This window comes from Harpegnathos saltator, unplaced genomic scaffold (genome assembly GCF_003227715.2).
Source record: "Harpegnathos saltator strain DR-91 unplaced genomic scaffold, Hsal_v8.6 scaffold75, whole genome shotgun sequence".
Classification (NCBI taxonomy): Eukaryota; Metazoa; Arthropoda; class Insecta; order Hymenoptera; family Formicidae; genus Harpegnathos; species Harpegnathos saltator.
In genome coordinates this window covers 296,869-318,320 of record NW_020230593.1, presented here as the reverse complement: position 1 = coordinate 318,320, position 21,452 = coordinate 296,869, and the positions used below count along the sequence as shown (strand labels likewise).

The 21,452-nt window shown below is 48.2% G+C and overlaps 5 protein-coding genes across 5 annotated transcripts; all 5 read right to left on the bottom strand.

Moving 5' to 3' along the window:
* Positions 1-890: 890 nt before the first annotated feature.
* On the bottom strand, positions 891-5,811 carry LOC105192516 (putative odorant receptor 85d). The gene is made up of 9 exons (XM_019845694.1): positions 4,688-5,811; positions 4,512-4,628; positions 4,245-4,362; positions 2,128-2,389; positions 1,889-2,014; positions 1,672-1,762; positions 1,398-1,441; positions 1,184-1,316; positions 891-1,106 (listed from the first exon to the last, which is right to left on the bottom strand). The coding sequence occupies exons 1-9, from the start codon at positions 4,838-4,840 to the stop codon at positions 1,059-1,061; spliced, it is 1,092 nt and encodes a 363-aa protein (XP_019701253.1). The 5' UTR covers positions 4,841-5,811; the 3' UTR covers positions 891-1,058.
* A 146-nt stretch (positions 5,812-5,957) lies between these two features.
* On the bottom strand, positions 5,958-8,089 carry Osi20 (DUF1676 domain-containing protein Osi20). The gene is made up of 2 exons (XM_011156017.3): positions 7,369-8,089; positions 5,958-6,939 (listed from the first exon to the last, which is right to left on the bottom strand). The coding sequence occupies exons 1-2, from the start codon at positions 7,922-7,924 to the stop codon at positions 6,683-6,685; spliced, it is 813 nt and encodes a 270-aa protein (XP_011154319.1). The 5' UTR covers positions 7,925-8,089; the 3' UTR covers positions 5,958-6,682.
* A 1,621-nt stretch (positions 8,090-9,710) lies between these two features.
* On the bottom strand, positions 9,711-10,960 carry Osi19 (DUF1676 domain-containing protein Osi19). Its single transcript, XM_011156006.2, has 2 exons — positions 10,677-10,960; positions 9,711-10,450 (listed from the first exon to the last, which is right to left on the bottom strand). Exons 1-2 carry the CDS (start codon positions 10,875-10,877, stop codon positions 9,902-9,904), a joined length of 750 nt encoding a protein of 249 aa, XP_011154308.1. The 5' UTR covers positions 10,878-10,960; the 3' UTR covers positions 9,711-9,901.
* A 2,039-nt stretch (positions 10,961-12,999) lies between these two features.
* On the bottom strand, positions 13,000-14,343 carry Osi18 (DUF1676 domain-containing protein Osi18). The gene is made up of 3 exons (XM_011155991.3): positions 14,191-14,343; positions 13,553-13,917; positions 13,000-13,414 (listed from the first exon to the last, which is right to left on the bottom strand). Exons 1-3 carry the CDS (start codon positions 14,292-14,294, stop codon positions 13,134-13,136), a joined length of 750 nt encoding a protein of 249 aa, XP_011154293.1. The 5' UTR covers positions 14,295-14,343; the 3' UTR covers positions 13,000-13,133.
* Positions 14,344-15,003: 660 nt separating this feature from the next.
* On the bottom strand, positions 15,004-19,457 carry Osi17 (DUF1676 domain-containing protein Osi17). Its single transcript, XM_011155980.3, has 4 exons — positions 18,386-19,457; positions 18,021-18,253; positions 17,234-17,943; positions 15,004-16,342 (listed from the first exon to the last, which is right to left on the bottom strand). Exons 1-4 carry the CDS (start codon positions 19,062-19,064, stop codon positions 16,204-16,206), a joined length of 1,761 nt encoding a protein of 586 aa, XP_011154282.1. The 5' UTR covers positions 19,065-19,457; the 3' UTR covers positions 15,004-16,203.
* Between the last annotated feature and the right edge of the window lie 1,995 nt (positions 19,458-21,452).

The window sequence follows — 21,452 nt, the reverse complement described above, 5'->3', positions numbered from 1 at the left end:
CACAGTGAGCGACGGGCAAAATATTTCGCGAGACACTTTGACACGGTAGTATTTGCATTTTATCTCGAGTGACATAGGAAGTCTCGCGATTTTCCTCTGTCTGCAAAATATATCGGTGAGCTAACCCCCGGCAATTATTCCTTCTTTCTATTACCAGCAAAGCGTTTCTTTACCTTTGCCTTTACTTTTCTTCTTTTTTCTTTTCTTCGGCAAGACGCGAGGCAAGGTGAAATGTAGGTAATAATATAGAACATCGAGTAAGTAAGGAATATTTGATATACAAGCCATTTCAAATTTGACTAACCCTTGGAAGCTACCGTCAAATATCATCCTAACCTAACTTTTTCTTATTATCGTTTATAGTACAGTATATGCGAGAGTTGATCTGTTTTATTATAATGTTGCCACTACTGACAGCGTGATTAAATATTTATAAAATTAATATTGCCAGAATGATTACATTTTTTAGTAAGATCAAAAATTCGCACGGGGTGAAATCTCACCTATGGTAGACTTTAAGGGTTAAACATGAGCTAAACATAAATAATTGCAGCTGGGTATAAGATGATAAAAAGGAATCAATCGATTATATATAATGTGCAAAAATTAAAAAGTCGCTAAATCATGGAAAATAGGAAAAATTGCGCACGCTATAATTTAGGCAGAAAGCAGTAAGTATTTAATATAAGTCAGGAATTTTGTTTCTATTTTCACGTAATATTATTAAACGACTCGTCAAAAATCCATTTTTTTCAATTTTATAATCTAACAGCGAGTTGAAAAATCGTTATAATTGAGTTAAATAATCTTTTCTTCAAACACTATGACTTTGAAGCTATTTACTTTGAAACAGGATAGCCAGATCAGAAGCGTGGCTGATCAGAGAAATCTTTATTTTTATTTTTTATATCGTACAATTCAGGGATATGTAAGAAAGAGATAATGCTGTTATATTACACACATGATATCGGCATGATACGCAATATTATAAACATGTCAATTTTGTTTGATGGAATATTAGTGCCGTTATACAGTTGCGAGAACAATGTCACGAATTATTAAAAAGACGCGAGGACTGTAAAGTACGACATCGAAGTTTGCAGAACCTTTAAAAAAAAAAAACGAGAATCTTTATGTCATTAAGAAGCTCTCGATTTGTTGCTCGCGTTAATCTATACTTTACCGTGGCGAAGTTCTCCAGAGAGAAAATGTAGATTTTGCCGGCAGTCAGAAGAGACGGCTGAAGACTCTTCATCATTATTAGTATAAGTAGCTTTCGTAAATTTCTGGGTGTCTTGTACCAGGAACTATTATATCTGCAATAATTCAAGAATACACACAATCTAGATGTGAAAGATAACACAGTGCAGTTACACGTAGTTGAACAATTGTCTTACATTTTGTCGCGCGTTTCAATACTGCGATCTAATAGCTTTTGCCCCTCGAAATTGAGAAAGAACAAATGAAAGAGTTGACCAAACACGTAGAACACGAATTTGATTATTTTCAAAATGTTGGACTCTTGTGTGAGCTCCAGTATAATAAATATGAAATTGTAAATTTTCAGATTATCAAATTATATACGGGGGAAAAGGGTGAGAAAAAATTTACACGACAATAATGTGTTCTAGAAAATAGCGTAGACAATTTGCGTGCTAAATGGATACATACTTGTAGTAAAGTAATGCTCATTCCTACTGTACTTATACCCATTTGTACAGCGAAAGGTATGTTGAAGATGCTCTCAAGAAGTTGCGCCAGTCTATGTAAATTGCAACAGACTGGATAATATCGGCGAGCGAATCTCGTCACTTGCAATGTATTCTCTTTTCATTGTTTCAATTGGAAAATATAGTCGACTCAACTCGATTCAACGGTATGTACTCACTCTAAAGCTTCTCGATGCGTGTGCACCAAATACGCGACCCTTCTGCGCAATTTCTCGTCAAGATCAGCATTTTCATTTTTACTAAGCGCGTCCTTACGATCATAAATTAAAGATTCAAAGCGATATCTGCGTGCAAAGTGTACGGATATGGGTGCTTTCAAATAACTCGTAAAAAATATACACATACAAATATATATATTTTTTGGACGTCAGCATTTATGTACGAATTCTCTTCTCACCCGACCACGGCGAACATGCTGCTCACATGCTCGACGTAACACACAAACATGCAGTCGTGGGCAAATATTCCGATTATTACGATTTGCCATGACAAAAAGGAGTGCCAGAAAATGTAGGTGAAGTATTCCCTGCTGTCTACGAAGTAATATCCTGGATACGGCAGCAGTAGCGGGCGAGATTCGTTGAGGGGTAACACGACGTCAAAAATATGCGGTACAATGGACACCGACATGAATACAGTGGTCCCTACGATGCAATACACTGCAAAAATAGTCCGAAACGCGACCAAAAAATATTATACAAAGTGTCTTAAAAATACCGAAACCCCCCCAGATAACTTTGCAGGATCAAGTTTTCATGAAAATCTTTAAATATAAAAGTTGTAGAAAATCGAGTAGCGGACTTGATAGTGACCTTGAATTTGATCTTGACCATGACCCTCAAGGTCATTTGGAGGTCAACTTATGTTTTTTTAAACGGGAATCCTTACTTTTTATTACACTGTTTTCTTCTAATAATTAATTTGAACAACTTTTATCTAAAACATTTTTTTATTTGACTAATATTTTTTTAGATATTTGAGGAAAATTTGATAACTTTTTCAATATTTAACTTACAGTATCTCGCTAACTATTTGTCGGAAGAAAAAGTGGTATTAGACTTTCTTGCTTTGTTTAGTCTCAAGAATATATTGTTACAATAGTGCCCTGAGTTTTGTTAATTTGATGATTTTGAAATTTCCAAAAGTCAGTAAGTTAACAAAAGTCAGGGCGCTATTGTAATAATATATTCTTGAGACTAAATAAAACAAGAAAGTCTAGTACCACTTCTTCTTCCGACAAATAATTAGCGAGATATCGTAAGTTAAATATTGAAAAATTTATCAAGTTTTCCTCAAATATCTAAAAAAATATTAGACAAATAAAAAAGTGCTTTAGACAAAAGTTGTTCAAATTAATTGGTAGAGAAAAAACAGTGTAATAAAAAATAAGGGTTCCCATTTAAAAAACGCAAGTTGACCTCCAAATGACCTTGAAGATCATGGTCAAGGTCAAATTCAAGATCACCATCAAGTCCGTTACTCGATTTTCTACAACTCTTGTTTTTAAAGTTTTTCATGAAAACTTCCCGCAAAGTTATCCGGGGATTCCGGTATTTTTAAGACACTCTGTATACAATTATACGAAATCATATATATTGGGTTGGCAACCAAGTGATTGCGGATTTTAAATAAGAATGAAAATTCAAAATTTTTAATTTACTTTAAAAAATTTTTTTCAATACATGTATGCGATACATTGAGCTTCTCTGCAATATCCACGTGTTGTGCTATGACGATCTGAATCGATAATGGCCTTGATATGGATCTCATCGACTTCAACTGGACGGCCAGATCGTTGAGCATTTTTCAATGAAAAATCACCAGAACGAAATCTGGCAAACCAATTTTGACACTGCCTTTCTTTCAAGGCTTCATTCCCATATACGGCACATAACTTCTTGTGTGCTTGCGATGCGTTCTTGCCTTTTCGGAAATAATACAATAAAATATGTCTGAAGTGCACGTCTTGCTCTTCCATTTTTAAATTGGGATAAAAACAAAACTAAAGAACTAATCGATATAATTTTTGTATTAAATGAAAGGTAGAAGTCCAAACAATAAGAAAAAATATAGGTTAGGTACTTTGAACACGTTAACGAAACAAAAGAAAGTGTAAAATCCATCTGTCGACAAAATCCGCAATCACTTAGTTGCCAACCCAATAATTATATGATATGTAAATTATATATCATTGTACATGATCCATGTACAAACTTTGTCTCCATATGACCTTGTATATAATCATGTGAAATTGTGCATGTTTACGCTGAAGAAAAATTAAGTGAGGGAAAGAAGAAATTGTTTTGTTCAATTATGCGTCTATGACACAAACATAAGCAATTATTTTGTTGTATTCGCACAATAGCATTTTTTCCACAGCGTGGGCATATATAATTTTGTTTGTTTATACACATTATGTGTAGAAACAAAAGTACATAATTATTTTTTCTCAGGAACAGTGGAGGGAAAAATGCAAGGATCCGATCGAGAACAGAAATAGACCTTGTACCTCACCTGGGTATATTATGGAGAACCGTCTGGAATTCTCGGCGTATGACTTCATGATCTCGTATTCTTCCGGAGTCTCCAAGTTCTTCCAATCGACGTACAAGTGCTCGGTGAGTTCTTTAAACTGCAAAACGTCGATTAATAATAAGCGCGTTCGTCGGCGATCTAATCTTACTGGTGACCGTCGCGAGTTTTAAGGTGGACTACATCTTTATATCCAGTACAAACGTTCGTCCTTTACACCTTGACCATCGTGTATCGTCGTGTACGTACTTTAAGAATGTTCAACTGAAATGTGTACACTTTCACTACAGCAACAATCGACAACAGAATCGCCGTCAACGACAGAAGAAAGCAATGTATGTCTCTGCACCTGAATTGGAACGCCATCTGGAAAATGTATCGCTGTTTCTCGCGAAAGTTCTCACCTCACATTTTTCACGCGTTACCTGCGGAACAGAAATGGTTATCATGTTGACGATCTGCAGGCCGATGCGGAACAGTCTCGTCCTCAGTTGGAGAAACGGCCACAGGCCGGCGAGCAACGATATCTTTTGCAAGGTGCCGTAATAATGACTCCAGGTGATCTTGACAGTTTCCATCGCGGAAATATCGCATTCTCGGTGCAGCGCGGCGAAACAAGCTTCGCCTCCTGGCGTGTAAGGGACAAATAAATCATTCAAGCGGGCGGTAGAGCATATACTAATACCACATTTCCGAAACCGCCCACGTGGCAGTTGAGTGTGTCAAGTGGACGATGATCCACAGGAAAATGCGTATCTTTACACTCTGTCAGTGGTGAAGTCTAGGGAAACTTTGCGACTTCCCCCTTGCGCGTAACACATCGACCGAATAATTACGAAAACGAGTCCTTACCGTCTTCTCTTCTCCACGAACACGTGTCAGAGAGAAATCTACGTGAAGGTAGATAGTGTTGGGTGAATGGACGTGTTCCTCGAGCAGGAGACGCTAGCTTCTGAATATTGCAGTTGCTACTTAATATACCAGCAAAATAAAAAAATACACCTACTCATCCCGCACATTTTTGCCATTATCTCGGCGAGTGTAGAGCGTTTCTTCGACTATCAATGTCATTGAGACGCTGTCGAAAATTTTCCGAACGAAAATTCATTGCTCGGAGTTATCTTTGGTAGAAATCTGTACAATGGCGGAAAACTGATACGCTTTAATCAATACGGTTAAAAAAGGACGTTTGATTTTTAATTTAGAAAAATTCCCTCTGAGAGACACGTGTCGGACGAGTTACGATTTACAAAAACGGTTACGCCGACTACAACGGTTGATAAAGAGAATGTGTCGTGCGATCCATGGATCACCACTGGCTTGCAGACTCCGCCATGTATTGTTCACTCTGGTTGATCATGGTATTGCAACAGCAACAGTTACCTGCTGCAGGACACACAGTTCCCTGAATCCTCTCTTTTTCTCAAGTGCCTCCTCAATAAAAAAACACCACGTTTCCATTCGACTGCGAATTAATAATTAATTACACATTTGAATTAAAGCTGAAGGTAAGACTTTATCGTTGGACCGTCTTCTGTTCTCTAATGGTACACGTTTATCTTAGTAAATTACTAATAACCATTTAGTAAATTATTAAAATATCAACTCTAACCACACACTTGTGAAGTTTTTATTTAACGATACATTGATGGGAAAAAAATTTCCAAGGGACGTTCCAAGATGGAGAGAGTTCCAGATAAAAAAGGCAGTTTACTTCACGAGAAATGCTTTTATTAACAATCACAAGAGAGGGGGTGATAATAAATAATCGTGCCGCGCGAGAAATAAATAAGTCGACGATCACGTCGGAGCAGCGACGTTCTCGCAGCGCGTGTCAGACGATCATCGCGAACACCGCGATCAGTGTCCCTTCCGTGGACTCCGATGTGGGCGCTGCTAATTAATTACCCCGCAGTGGTCCTCCACGTGGTGGTCCACAGCCGAAGACAAGTATGGCGGCGAAGGGCTGTCGATTGTTGGTCCCGCGGGCGAATTTCGGTCCGCGTCAATCCGCGGCTGTCAAGGGTTCGGGCAAATCTCTCGACCTCGGATTCTCAAACTTGATCGGGAATTTAATCGGCTCAATTAAATCCTCGACAAGTAAACAAATCCGCGCTCGATGCGAGCCAGAAGCGAGTCTCGTGGCATGACTCGTAGCCGTCGCGAAGTCTTGGGATCGCGACGGGAGGGTGAAGGAGGCAGGGAAGGAGAGAAAGAGAGAGAGAGAGAGAGAAGAGGAGGAGAGCTCTCTCGTGCGAGCGAGACTGACGGTGGCTCGTTAGAGTTAACTTCGCGAGAGGCTGCTTCGTGGTTATTTGGCGTGAGTTTCTTTGGTCGTGTCTCGTTTGCCGACGGTTCAGTGGTCGGGGAAGCGATCCGATTCGAGAGGCGGCGTCTCGGCCGGCGGTCGACGCGCGTCGTTAGGGCGAGTAGCTTGTGGAGCCGCCCGAGGACGAAGACAACGACGAAGAGGAGCCCGCCGAGCTGTACGAGCTCGAGCTGCTGCCGGGCGCGTAGTAGCTGTACGCAAGATTCTGGGCCTCCACGCCGTTGGTGGGCGTCCAGACGCGCGAATATGGACCGTTACCGTCCCACGTGTTGGCTGGGTCGTAGCTCGACGTCGTCGAGAGAGAAGGTACTCCGTACGCAGTCGCCGGTTCCATGGACATGCCTGCGGCTAAAAAATTGCGATGTTTGCGTACTCGATGAAAACGACACGGACATGGGAAACACGTTTTGTTGAAATCGCGCGATTACCAAGACTAGATAACCAAGACTAGAAACGTTTAAACGTCTTTTTAAACGTCCCTAAATGCTTCACTGAATGACTCAGCCAGTGGATAAGAGCTAACTACTTGTGTCACTTTTAGTTCATTTTTACTTTGTTTCTTTCAATTGTCAGAAGATGCATTCAATTGTAAAACAGTTTCTTGTGAGGTTCGTCAAGGTGTTGCTTTTGCCCGCTGGCTGTATCCTTTGCTTTATATTTCATCTTGGAAAATGCTACGCGACGATCAGGGATGCTTTAGTGAAATTTACTGCAGGAAATGTCTTGGAAATCTTTGCTGACTGTGTGAATCATTCAGAAAGCGACATGCGTACGCACCCATCGGCATCATCATGCCGCCCTTCTTGAAGAACTGCAACGCGACGAACCCGATGACCACGAGAATGGCGAGCTTCGACAGGATGAGGGCCTTGAGCGCCTTCAGTCCGATAATGGCCACGAAGATCGGCATGAGCGCCTTCATCTTCAGCTTCAGCAGCAGCAAGAACGGTAACAAGAGCTTCTTTTTCAAGAGCCCGCGGGCTTGACTGGTGGCCACTTCGTTATCCTTGAACTCAATGTCCAGGTCGGTCAAGCTCCTGCTGGGCCTGTACTTGAGACTGGCGTCGACGAAGGGCAGACCCAGGCCGTAGTCGAAGCTCTTTAGGTACTTGGTGGTCCGGACGACAATTGCCTCGTCGATGGTCTCGAGCGACCTCGCCTCTGTGCTGCTACCCAGCTTGCCGTCGAGGTAATCCAAAACATGATGCTTCAGGCAGGAGAGCCACGATTCCGCGGCGACGCACTCGTTCAAGGACTTCACGAGGAAGTCCTGGTTGGCCGCGCAAGATCCAACTAACAGAACGATCGCGCCTACCGATGCTATCAGTCGCATATCGGCGGATCCTCCTCTCTGCGTTTTCTCTCGAAGCTTTCACGGACGATTCCGGCGACAGTCCCACCACGCGTCGACAACAACAGTAACAACAATAAAAATAATTGCGCTCGATTGTACGTGCGTGCGTGCGTGCGTTCGTTTGTGCGAACGAGTGATGATCGGCGATCGAACTGCGACTGACGGAGGAGTGGCTCGCCCCTTTTATTTAATTTGTCCGCCATGAATCTATGTTATTCGGTCGCGCATGCCAGGAATCGGCGATTGGAGGAAAATTATTCAAATTTCACTGGCATGGAGCGCCGGGCTCCTCTCCGCTCTCCCTCGTCGCACCCCGTCGCGCGGTTGCTCCGCGTCCGTCGCACCCATTCAACGAGGCATACGCGCCTATATCGATTGTCGTGCGTCGCGTGCGTCGTACACGATGGCATGCGACGAAGACGAGCACGGGAAACGGAACTCGCGTGTCTCTCCACCCCGACGTGCTCTCACTCGTCCGACTGTCGTCGGACACGGAGGACGCCGCCGCGGCCTCCATGCCTTCTACGACCCGCCGCTTAACAGAATGCTTTAACCGTTTCCCGCCCTGGCGACGTCGCTGATTTGCGCGTCATGTCGTGGAGATTGCGGCGCGAACACGCAAGCAACGCGAGCAACGCAACAATTTTGCCGAGGAAACGAGCTATGCGCGTAAATCTTGGCGCAAATTGCATCCTTGCGGTGCAGTGGGAAATTGGGTCGATGCGGTCTGCAACGCGTGCTGCGGATTTACTTTCGGCCTCGGTTCAAGGAACGGTGCGATTCTGACGTCATGCGCGATGACGGTAGCGATACATTTCACAGAGGCGGGAAGTTTGCGAAGAAATCTGAAGAAACATTAAAAAAATCGTCAGTTTAAAAGTCCGCTCTGTGGAAAAGTTCGCTAGAAGGAGGAATACGAAGAAATGTTTGAGCGTTACGTGAAACGCAAAAACTGGTGGGCAGTTCGATCGAGATCGTTTGGTCGAATAATCGTTTCTCCCTTCAAGCGAGAGGTAATTCAAGTAATGGTAGCAGTAACCTAGGTTGTCGTTGACACATTATGAGGGCATCGATTATTATTTGAATCTCGTTGGACGATGCAGTTTTATTCAGCTCAATCCGTAAGATTGTTTATTCCGCAAATGGCGAGTGTGTGACTTGAAATGTGGTACGTCGGCGGTGGAGCGTTTTTCCTCGCGTTTCTGTAGAAATTACGAGTCACGTAATGTGTTAAGCCAGTGAAATGACTCTCAGGCGGATGACTTTCAATCAACTTTCGTAGGAAACGAAAGTGACTGCATTCGTATGTAGGCCTTTTCGTGTAAATGTCCCATAAATCTTCGATCAATTTGGAATGCGGGTGACGTCCTCGCGAGCTCGAAGAAGAACGACGACATGGGGGAGGATCGTGCCAGAGAGAAAGACGAATCATGCTACGGAAACTATAAACACGTCAACTTAAAATCCGCCTTCTTTAAATCACATTGTCGCATGTCAGTTGTTACGAAAAATTACGACTTTGAGTAAAATATTTACTCGACTTTTTTTTAATTTTACGAAAGACTATCGTTAAAAATTACTCCATTAAAATTAAAACGAAATGATATATTTTTATTTTAAAATTCGACAGAGAGATATATTGAAGCGAGTTTTTATGCAACATCCCTCGTTAGATTTTCTGCTTAAATAACGAAGAAAATAAAATAATAACGCGCTAAAATGGAAACTAAAAATTTCCTAATACAAACATGTTCGGTTATTTCCTCCTGAATAAGTCTCAGCGTTTGACGAGGAACGGTGTCGGGTTGTGATGAAATATTCAAGGTGCAGCGCAGAGTACGTGTGTGTGACTTGCAGTAATAATTTATTAAATAGACAGTACAAATAGGAAGAGAGAGCTAAGTATTTTACAAAAGCGCCGGCGACGAACAGACGGCGGCGTCGGCGGCGGCAGCGTTAGGATTGCACGTGAGCGGAGTACGCATGATTATGCGCGAACTGCGACGACGGCAACTGATCCTGATCCTGGAAGGACCTGTATTGAGCCTGATACTCCCAAGGTCCGTGGGCGATCGGCGCCCCGTGGCCGTCGGCGGCGATCTTCTTGCATAGCTGAAAGATGGCCATGCCAACCGAGACGATGAAGCTGAAGAACGAGAGTTGCAGGGCGTTCCAGGCCTTCAGGCCGAGCACACCGATGGCCAGTGGGATCAGGGTCATCGCCTTCAGCAACACGAACACGAGGATGGGGATGACAACCTTCTTCAGCTTGGACCTGCGGGCTTCGTCGACGGCACGGCCCTGGCCGAACTTGACTTCGAAGGTGAGCTGGTCGTCCTCGATGTTGCGCGAGCTCACCTTCACGGCGGAGTCCAGCGGCAGCTTGAAGGTCACGTCGTGAGAGGCCAAGTAGTTTTGCACGGTGTCGAGGAAGGAAACCTCGCTACGGGCGGACACTTCCTCGACGGGTTGCGAGTTACGCGTAACTTCCACTGACTCGGATACCTGGAAGAAGGCCGCGACGGTAAGCGAAGGAATATGTAAATGTATGATAAAAATCTCCCCGAGAAAAGTTGAATGAAAACGGATGGTACGACATATAACTTCACACGATTCTGATCCGGAAAAGTTGAAGGGAGAAGCCAAAGACTGTAAGCACGAGAGCTCTGTGACATCACAGTCTGAAGAATCACCCTGAAGAGAGGTGCAACGAAGCATCTCCGACACTTGCCTTGAAGTTATCCTTGCTGAAGGCCTGGTCGATCAGATTGAACACCTTGAACTTCATGCATGCGACCTCGTCGTTCTTCTGCGCGCACTCGGACCTACTCTGATCGACCATCTCGTCCATGGCGTTCTTCCAGTTCTCATGCTTGGCCGGTTGCGCGACGGCTAACGCGAGCAGGGCGCACGAAAGGACGAGGAACTTCATGGTAGCAGGGGGTGTGTATGTATGTAAAAGGCTGCCGCTTCAGGTACACCCGCTCGAGTATGATGAATGAGGACAATCGCGGCACGACGACGACTGATGCCGATGGGTTGGGCAGTACGGTATTTATACGAGGCCTATCGTCGAATCGCACAAGAGTCGCACGTCGAAGAGTCGCGTAGCGGCGCTCCCGAACACTCCCCCACTTCCGTGGCGACTAGGCTGGATTTTCTTTTCGTTCAGTATGGTCTTCGATTATTGAGGCCTCGCCACGGAGCATGCCGCGACTACCTGATGAGGGAGGATAGAACGGAGCCGGTTTGCTAAGGTTGGCCACGCTACGCGCAACATGCGACGCCGACGCCCGCGCCGGCGTCGAATCGGGGGTAGCGGCCGAACAATACAGGTCGTACGTGTATCGTTCGGCACGCGAAACGCGACGGAATCTATGATATTTAATAAACGCCAGGTGGCTTTCTACGAACGATCGGGGGCGCGCGGTCAAGCTTGCGACAGCCGTGAAATATTTTCGGAGCATGGCCCGGAACGAAATTTTTCATTCACGGACGCAGCCGGACTGCCAAATCGACTCGGACCCGGATCGTCGCGATCCGGTTGACATCGCTGGTAGATACCGCTGCGACGGTCGCTGAAACCTCAGAAGGAGTGGTGTGTCCGCTTTTTCATGCAAAGATTTCGCATCGAAACTGATATGGATCTATATTTGAGGAAAAAAAGGTCGGTCGAATTAACATGAGCGAACCAAACTAGGCTGGGAAACTCTAAGATCCGCGAACTTACCGCCGCTACACTCGTTTTGAATCTCCTTCATGTAGATGATGTAAATTAAAGTTCACAATTATGGTTGGTGACGAAAATTGAACGTCCACTATGTGGACAATAAAAATTGTGTCTCTGTTGCGTCAAGTTGATAAAATGTCACTTTTTCGTTAAACACGTTCTGTATTAACGAACAGTCGTGAGAGACACGTAAGTCGGAACGATGCAGCTGGCCAAAATCCTTCGGGACCCATCAATAACGAGACATCCGTACGGCGCGCCGTAACAAAAGCCTGCTTATCCCAGCATTGAAGTCACCGCAAGGCAGACGTAACGTCGCGTTGATCGTTCATTCATGCCACGATCGTGACTTTCCACACGAGCGGCTCCGTTAAAGCTCTCTTATACACACACGCTTAGCCGTCGTCAGTCATCAGTTAGATAGATATCCAGTCGCTAATTTCACCCCGCCGGGCCACCCAATTAAATGGTGTAGCTTCTGATCGCGCTCGAGGGAAAACGGCGCGTCGACGACGCGACGAGCGATCAGCGATGCGCGCCGTGTACGAAGTTTCTCGCGCGTGAATGCGTACAGAGTACCATTCGCATAGACGCTTCTGTCAACGCTGCCCGACTTCTACCTTGCCGTAACAATGAAACGGCAATTGGACTTTTGGGTCAAGTTTGCATAAGCATCCAGGTCGGCCGGCCGACGAAATGTCGATCGACGTCTTTCGTATTTTTCGCGAGACGCGTCGATGCCCTGCGCGTTCGGCACGGCGAACTGCAAGCTGGCAAAATCGAATTATGGAGTGCGAACTGAGAGCGTTGCTGTGCACCGACAGGCTATTCTCTCTCTCTCGGGACACTTAGAGATTTGCTTCGCCCGTGGAATTTCGTAAATATTGGATGAATTCCGCACACGTTGACGAGTCTCTCGTTAGAGATTTTAATCGCTTTGACGTATCACGGAGACGCGCCTCTTTCGAAAGCCTTCGGTGTACACTTTGCGATACGTAGTCGCTGATTTGCATCGGAGTTAAATCGCTGGTCTGATTTCATGCGATAACGCATTTGCATGTCTCGTGTAATCAAATACGTAACGTGGTGCATCAAAAATAAAAGCCGGTGTCAGTGAGCGAGTCACTTTCTCGCTTCCGACATACTTCCATGTTCATTTATTATGCCTTTGCGTCGCTCCGCACTCTTCTTCCTAAACGTTCATTAACGCGTCTCGGTGTGTCTCGAACAACAGTTTCAATAGCCGAGAATAAAAACGAGAGTCGCAATGCGAATGGGATGGGATCAAGGTGGGAATAATCGCCCAGTCGCACTTGATGAAGTAATGTAAAAACTTTTATTGAGCATAAATAACGGTGGCAGTACACTAACGCGACGAATAAATGATATTAAGTAAATAATTTACTAAAAAAAAGTAACGAGGCACAACGATCACGATTCTCATTCTACTACGTTCTCCTACTTCCTGTAGGCTCTGTAAGGTCCGTGAGGCGCTGTATCCCAGTGAGGTGGGTGTTCCACAGGTGGGTGTCCGTAGTGGACAACCTCGTAGGCGACTTTCGGTTTCGTCAGCTTGAAGATCAGCATCGCTCCGCTGAGGACCATCGACAGCAGACCGAGAGTGAACGCCTTCCACGTCTTCAAGGCGATCAGAGCAAGAGCGAGGGGTACCAAGGCGGTGGCCTTGAACTTGAGGCCGAGCAGGAACGGTATCATCACTTTCTTCACGAAACCGCGACCTGTGAACATGAATGGAAGATTACTGAGAATGTTGAACCTCCTGGTTATTTGTTCTTGCAATTGACTCAAAGTCTAGGTAATAGATGAAGAGAACAGACGCGACGTGCGTTCCTCGTTCACACGTTCATCACTCGAACCTTGTCCATTGGAGGAGTCGCTGAGAGGAACGGTGAGACTCCTTGGCATACTGTCGATCAAGGACCTAGGAACGATATTGGAGCCTGTGATCGCATCCGGCAACTTGGCCTCAAGCTGATGGCTCGACAGGTACGCGTCCAATTTCTCGAACATCAGCGTGCGCAGAAGCTTCCTCTTGGACGGGTCCTCGGTGTCGTACTCCTTCGACAAGTCGTAATCCTTCGCTTCAGCCTCGGGCGCGACACAGGATTTAATCACCGCCAGATCCTCCGTGATCGCCAGTCTGTCTTGCTTCACTGCGTCGGTGAGATAAGCCAACACCTTCGGTTTCACGCAGGATAACATGGACTCGCTATCCGCGCATCTGTAAAGTTAGAATGCATACTGGAATGAGACAAACGTTTCTAACATGACTCCCTGGAATTGTTCTAGAAAAGTAAAATTGATTATAGGAACCTACTGCTGCGAATTTTTATATAAATATTTTTATATTTATCAAATTTTCGTAGCGAGCACATTATGATTGCTATAAAAACGCAATTGATCCCTGATGCGATCACAGGTAGAATAATCAGAACTTTTCTAATTTACACGCTACTTCTACTCGCGTAGTGAGGGATATGCTTTTGTAATTCACCTGTGATAAATTTTTTGCAGGACCCCGACGGTGGTGTCCGCCCGTTGCGCACCAGTGAGGGTGGCCAGAAGCGCTACGAAAGCAACGATGGCTGAGATCCCCATGGCGGTACCACCGATTCGCCAGGCCAAGCACCGAATGCCAGTTCGAACCAAGTCAACGGGGTTTTATAGCCGATGGCAGCCGCGTACGGCTGATGAATTCTGATGAGGGACGTGGTCGGCTACCGGATGGTCGAAAGAAAAGAAGAAAGCCTCATTATCTAGGGTGTCGATATTTCCACGGCCCCGACAACCGCCTCGTCCCTCCGCGATGATTTCGTTTTCGACATTAGCGCGGAATATCACTTCCGCTCGAGCGTTGCGCCGGCTTAGCGAGGTCCTGTCCGTCTGTTTTCGGCTCAGCTCGGCTCGGCTCGGCTCGGCTTGCTGCTTGCTTTTCGCTCTCGTTCGATTTTAATTTAGGAAAATGGGTATCTCATTTGGGGAAACGGATATCGAACAAGTAAGTGTATCCTCGCGAGGTTTGGGGATAAGTGATGAAATGTTAAAGTTAAATAATGCAAGCGTTTCTGAGCATTGCGATGATTTGGTTGGAAAGATCGATACACAGCACTATTGCTCGCATTTTGACAGTTTCATGAAACCCTAATAAGCGACTTTTCCGAAGAAGAGCTTCACTTGAAAGAGAATACTCGCTCGTAGCTCTGTTCTTCTTCTTCTTCTTTTCTCTCAGGCATTACTTCCTGCTGAAAACGAAAGGCGCAAGCGCGGCTACAGGGATAATAATACGACAGTACAAAATTAACTTGTTTCAGCATTTTTATTGCGTCAACGCTATGGATACACAACAACGCTACAAAACTGTTGAAAGTTCTTATTGAACAGTTGAAACTGCTTATTTTTATACTTTTTACACTACACGTTTCTTACTAAGGTTAAAGCTAAGGAGAGTAATGTTAAGTAAAACGCAATTATTTTTGGGTATGGCACCCCGATGTATTATGTGACAGCAATCGATTATTTGCAATCCAGAAGAGACAAGCACACAGATCTACGTCCGTCAGAGACGCGACTCTTCTCCATTTGTTTCCGTATCATATACACTCACACACGCGCACACATACACCCACATCTCGCACACTCCGCTTCTATTCTTTATATTCCACTCTATATTCGGTCCAAACCTGACCGAATCAACGAAATTCCTCTCATTCTTTTCCGCAATACTCCGCACGCTGAGTCAACAATTACAACGCGCGTATCCAGCCCCTAAAATGCCCCTTAATCCAACGACTGAGCTCGTCAGTGCTCATCTCCGAAGACGGCGATCTTGCCGATAACGTGTCAACAGAGCAGGAACTTTGACGCGTCATCGCAAAATCCGACGACTTCATTCGTATCGACGTATCCTCCTCTGAATCGACGTATCCGGCCTCTGAATCAACCAGAAGAAAAGAGAAAGAAAGAAGAGAAGGACAAACCGACATGAAGCGCAAATAAATATCACACCCAACGTGCCGATCAAGGGCCTTATCTCGAACACACAGCGGCCTCCGTGAAATATGCCTCCGACAAACCATTCCTTCCATCAACTCCAAATCCGCTTCAGAAGAGAACTTGAGAGAGGCATATCACAGCCAGCGCTCGCGAAACAGGCGTCCGAAACAAGGCCCCGGTTCCTTACGACTACGTTAATCGCTACGACGCGATGGCACCCACATCCTCGCCGACGAGACGACGGTCCGCGGACGCGGTCTCCCGGTGCAGACAGGTAGGTGAATTCGCAGGTTACAAACGGAAGTGTAAATTAATGCATGGCAGTGACCGTCGGTCCCCGCCGCGCTCAAGTTGCGCGGCGCGTGGTCCCTCCAGCTCGGACCCCGGTTGAGCAAATATACGCGTCCGACAGTACTGTCGGCGCCGCGGGGGACCGGCAACAGCTGTCGCGGGTTCTGATTGCGGGTGCGCGCGACACGTCGGCAGAAGTTCCATGTTCATCACGGCGCGCCGTCTACTCGGTGTTCACGTGGCAGGGGTACTTGTGCAGGCAGTCTCCGCCGTCCTGGCCGCGTCTGGCCGCGTTCGTGTACCGCTGGAACCTGTGGCTGGACGCGCTCTCCGTCACGCCGCGCTTCAGCTCCTGCGGGTCCCTGTAAGCACGCGAACATTGAATAATCCGATCCGCGGTCAGGATGACGCGCTACGATCGCGACCTGATTCGCGCCGGCCGCTTCCTCCCGCCGGGACAATTCGACGCGAGGAGGCGCTGACGCAATTCAATCGAGGCAACTCGCCCACTTGGGAGCTCGTTACTCCGAGCAGCCGTGATTGTGCGTGGACGAGTTATCCGACAGGCGTCGCTGGGGCAATGCGAAATTGTTCCATATATTTCCGCTCCGTCGCGCCGCCGCGGACGGGAGAGGCGGGAGGGGAGATAAGAAAAGCGGTATCCTTACCGGTTGTTGGCGGAATGCTTAAATCGCGAGACGGAATACAATACAAACCTGGGCGAGCCCGACGGCATGACTCTGCGCGACTCGCGATCGCGAGGTTGAGTAAGAAGCAGGCAAAACGAGCGCGAGACCGCGAGAAAAAGAGAGAGAGCCGGCCAAGGCCAAAGTGACCCGATTAACGCGATTCGGAGCGCGGGCGATGTGATGCGGTACGCGACGTCCACCTTTCTCCTGGCTCTCGCTTGGCGATTTAGCCGATAACGCGCGTAGTGTAGCGGAGCGACGTGTGGAACGCCTTCATGTTTGATGAGGGACCTCGGTCTTTCGGCGGCTCTCAGAGGACGAACGGTCCTACCGGACGCGTCGTGGACTTCAGCGAGCTCGAAGCGTTACGGTTTCATTTCCTTTCGTTGACCGCGCGAGTGCGATTCAACCCGTCTGACCCTTTGGGCCATTTTCACCCACCCCGAAGAGCGTGGAAGGGTTTTGCATCGCAAGATTCGCTTTGCAACCGCCGCTTTTTACCCCCCCTCCCCCCCCCCGACTAACTTGACTAGCCCTACCGCGCTGTCCGCGTCGCCGCGTTACCTGGAGAGCTCGTTGGACACGAGGTTGCTGTGCGGTGAGTAGACCGCCGGGTTCTTGTACATGCTGCAGACGAGCCTCTCTCGGCACGACTCTTCGTAGAACCTCAGCTGCCCGAAGATGTCGTCCAGCCGTGCGATTATCGGCCCGTAATACTCGTCGTCGGTTTCTTGCGGCGAGACCGGCACGCTCGCGCTCTTGGCCGCCGCGACGGGGGTCAGCAGTCGCTGCGGCTGCTCCGGTCGAGCGTTCGGCACGAAAGCCGCGTACGGGTTCTTCAAGTTCGCCAGCGGCGTCTTCAGGTTCACAGAGAGGTGCGGATTCACCGACAGCGCCGACTGCTGTTGAGTGCCTGGCCGCCGGTACTTCAAGTCGTTGAGATACCCGGAGTAGGCCAGGTTGTGCGCGTTAGCCGACACCGAATTGTCCAGGAAGGTCGTCTTGACGTTCGTCGCGTATTGCGGTAGCCCGTACGAGCTTTGATACGCGGAGCTGGTAGCTGGTACGCGATTCAGATGACTCGAGTCCTCGTACGGCTCGTGGTACGGCTCGATGCCCCATTCCTTCAGCTCCTCCATGTCCTTTCGGTACTGAATGTGCGGATGAGCGTAATCGTAGCCGTCAAAGTCGACGTCGTGATGGTGATGGTGGGGATGGTCGTAGTACGCGGGGAGCGGCACCGGCACCGGCACGTGGTGATGGTGATGCGCGATCTAAGACGAAGAGAAAGAAGAGACGTGTGTTCTTGTGTAAACGTGACAGAGATCCAAACGTCAAGGGCATCGCTTACCTGATGGTGGTGGTGGTGAAACTTGGTGGCGTGACTGGCGTGGTAGCTGGAGCAGAGCTTGAAGATGTGCGCGAAGGCGGGGATGAAGAAGAGCAGCAGCTTCAGGAAGAGCTTCTTCGCGGTGCCGACGCCGAAGAGGAACGGGATGACGAACATGAACTTCACCTTGATCAGCTTGATGATCAGGAGGAGCGCCAAGAAGCTCGTCAATAATTTGTTCTGTATGAATTTTCCTGAAAGAGAAAGAACATGGCGTTGTTATTTTTACATGTCGCTTGTCGCAAGAATAGAACGCTGTTATCGTAATTATCATCGTCATTGTCATGAACGTTGAATTAATATCTCGGGAACGGCGACTGATTTACTGATTTTCTTGAAGATCCGTCCCTGCTCCGCGACCTCCCGCGTGCCAAAGTCCAGCCTGAGGAGAGCCCCGTTCTCGTCGACCTCGCGCGGGCTGATCTTCACGGTGGCACCTTCGAAGAACCGAGGCAGCTCGAGCTCGTAGTTGCGAGTCGACAGGAACTTGAGCGCCTTTCGTCGCAGCGCGTTCGTAATCTCCTCGAGTGGTGACTTCGGCTCGTCCTCGAGCCTTCGACCTTGCCCCGCGTTCGCTTCCTCGTCGCTTCTCGTCTCTTCCGCTCGGTCGGTGCAGTCATCCAGGCCGATGTCGTCCACGAGATTCTCGCGGACATCGTTACGCTGGTCTTCTGACGTCCTCGGACACGTCGCCTCGTAAGTGACGTTGTTTCGCGTGAGTGTCAGCCCGTCGAACACCGTGATGTTGTCGCGCTCGATAAACGCGTCGTCCAGGTAGCTGTACGCGTTCTTTTGTATGCAGGAGAACGTCACCCTCTTGCTGCAGTCCCTGAAGAGCCCGTGCCAGAGCTCGTTTCCCGTCTCGTTGGCGGATTTCGGCAGGCCCAAGTTCAGGAAGCTCGCGTATAACCTGAACTTCTCGGCGCTGAACAGCTCCGAGCGCGACAACGACGTGATCGAGAGGCACCACAGAAGCACCGTCGTCCAGCGACACATCTTCGGCATCACTAGCCGCGCGCGGATCGACCACGTGTGTGTGTGTGTGTGTGTGTGTGTGTGTGTATCAAGTAAAGCGCACTGCTGCGTATTCCTATCCGACTGTGTTTATGACCAGAAAAATGTGAGGTAACGTCCCGGAAGCACTACAACGCTCTGAATGCACGCTGGCGAGCAGCGTATCACTGAGCCAGCAGCTGGAACCGGCGCACTTTTGATTTCGCGTCGAAGGTCATCGCCGAGCCGGTCCTCGCGGATTCTTTGGTATCTACCGGCAGTGGTAGCGCGGCTTTCCTACTTATTGGAAATCGTCCAGTTGTCCAGCGGGTCGACCCGCCCCCTCCGCCGAAAATCCCGCCGCGGCCTTCTCCCACCGTCTCCCTAGCGTTGTTGACGTTGTCCTCCTCCTCCTCCTCCTCCTTCTCCTCCTCCTCCTCCTCCTCCTCTTCTTCTTCTTCTTCCTCTTCTTCCTCTTCTTCTTCGGCTGCTGCTGCTGCTGCTGCTGCTGCTGCTGCTGCTGCTGCTGCTGCTGCTGCTGCTCCGCGGAGCGGATCGCCCGCGAGTGCTCGGCGCGACGCACGATCGGCGAAGCTCACATGGTCGCATCGTCGTCACCAAACACCGACGACCGTCAGCACCGGCGGCGAGTCGACCATGGCGTCATGGCGACCGTCACCGTTCCGTCACACATGTAACGCCTCGTATTGACCGCTGCGGTCCCTCACCTCGCGCTTTCTTTCTCACCTTGCCCGTCGAGACGCGCTCCGTCCGATCTCCCGCTCCGTACTAACCACGAGCCTCTCCGCGAGTTCTCGGTTACAATTCACCTGAGCGTCAAGTGTGTCAAAGGCCCTCCTACTCCGTCGGCGAGCTCCTCCGTGGAAGGTCATTATCGTCTCTTCTCGGTAGGTTGCAGCCAAAGCCTACGCTTCTACATGCACGCGTTACACGACCGCCTGCCGAAGCGGCCCGCGTTTCGGGCGTGCGTCAAGAGAGAAGACGCCTTCTTCGTCTGGGTCGAGGTAAAATACGAGCGCTCGCGAGCATCGGAAATTTCCCAGCTGCGTGTGCGCTCACGTGGGGAATGAGGAAATCGAGAAATGTGTCAGCTGCTGCGCCGCGCAAGGCGTTTTCTCCTTTGGCGTTCTGTCTCGTCCGGGTCCGCCGCCGCCGCCGCCGCTGCCGCCGCCGAGCCCCGAATTTTGCCCGGTCGGAGTTCGGCCGTGACTGTGCGAGTCGGTCGACGAGGCCGAGGTCAGCTTCATACCCGGGATGGGCTTTTACGCAATCCTGCGTGCGCGCGAACTTGCTTTACATTTTTGTCTCTTCTCTCCTCAGCACGCGTGAAATTAGATTTTGCGTCGGTCGTCCGAAGAGTGCGGTCGACGCACTCGTCGTAGGATCGCGAGATCTCTAATGCGTTTATTACATAGCGCAACGCGAGCCTAGTATGTAAAAAAGTTTAATTATAGTCGTCCACTGTTCGTCGGCCATAGTTTGCCTCTTCGTAAAATGACGGTGGTAAGGAGAAGTTAATACGCGGCTGGACCGCCACAGCTGACCGTTTATACGGTATCTCATACGAGCGCGGCTCTCGATACCTCGATAGAAGCTCCGTTTGTCTCTCTTCGCCTCGCAACGGCGTGTGACGCAAGTTTATCAGCTGCGATAAGGATATAAACGTATGGAACGCGACATCGAGCCGTTCGGGTGATGGAAACGACTCGCGGAATGGTCGCGAGGGGCGATTCGGATGACAAACTTGCCTGGCAACATTCAGAGTTACGACGGTCACGGACACTTTAACTCCAGAACTACCGGTGATTAATGACCCATTTCCAAATAGAACAGTTAAAATAATTACAATAATGATAAACTTTGCGTTGGTACACGGGGCTAACTGATGTTACAAGATGTACAAGAAAGAAAGAGAAGAGATTGCGCGCGTTGGATCTGCTTTATTGCCTTACGTGGATGAAGAAAGCGGAACAGACGGAAAGGAGAGAAATGACAGAAGACACCGGGAAAGACCGCGGCGAGATGCAAAGTAAAACGAAGCACGTGATATATGCTGAAGCGCACGGTCGTAAAGAGTGTGCATGATTTTTGTGGGAAGCTTCAGAGAGGCCACTCTGACTTCCTCAACAGTTTCATTGTTTACGTGACAAGACCGCGCGCACTACCGCGCGCAGCGCGCGCTGGGCAACTTCTCGCGCCGTTGAGAGATCTGTTTGTCGTTCTCTTTACTTATCGCGGGTGATTTGCGTGAATTGAGCCGAGACGCGATCCGGTCGATGGGTAGGAAGCGATAACAAACAGAGTGCTGTCGGGTGACATCTCAAATCGAGATGCTCCCGAGACGGTCTGCGAGTACAGTTAACGACCTTCGAGCAGCAA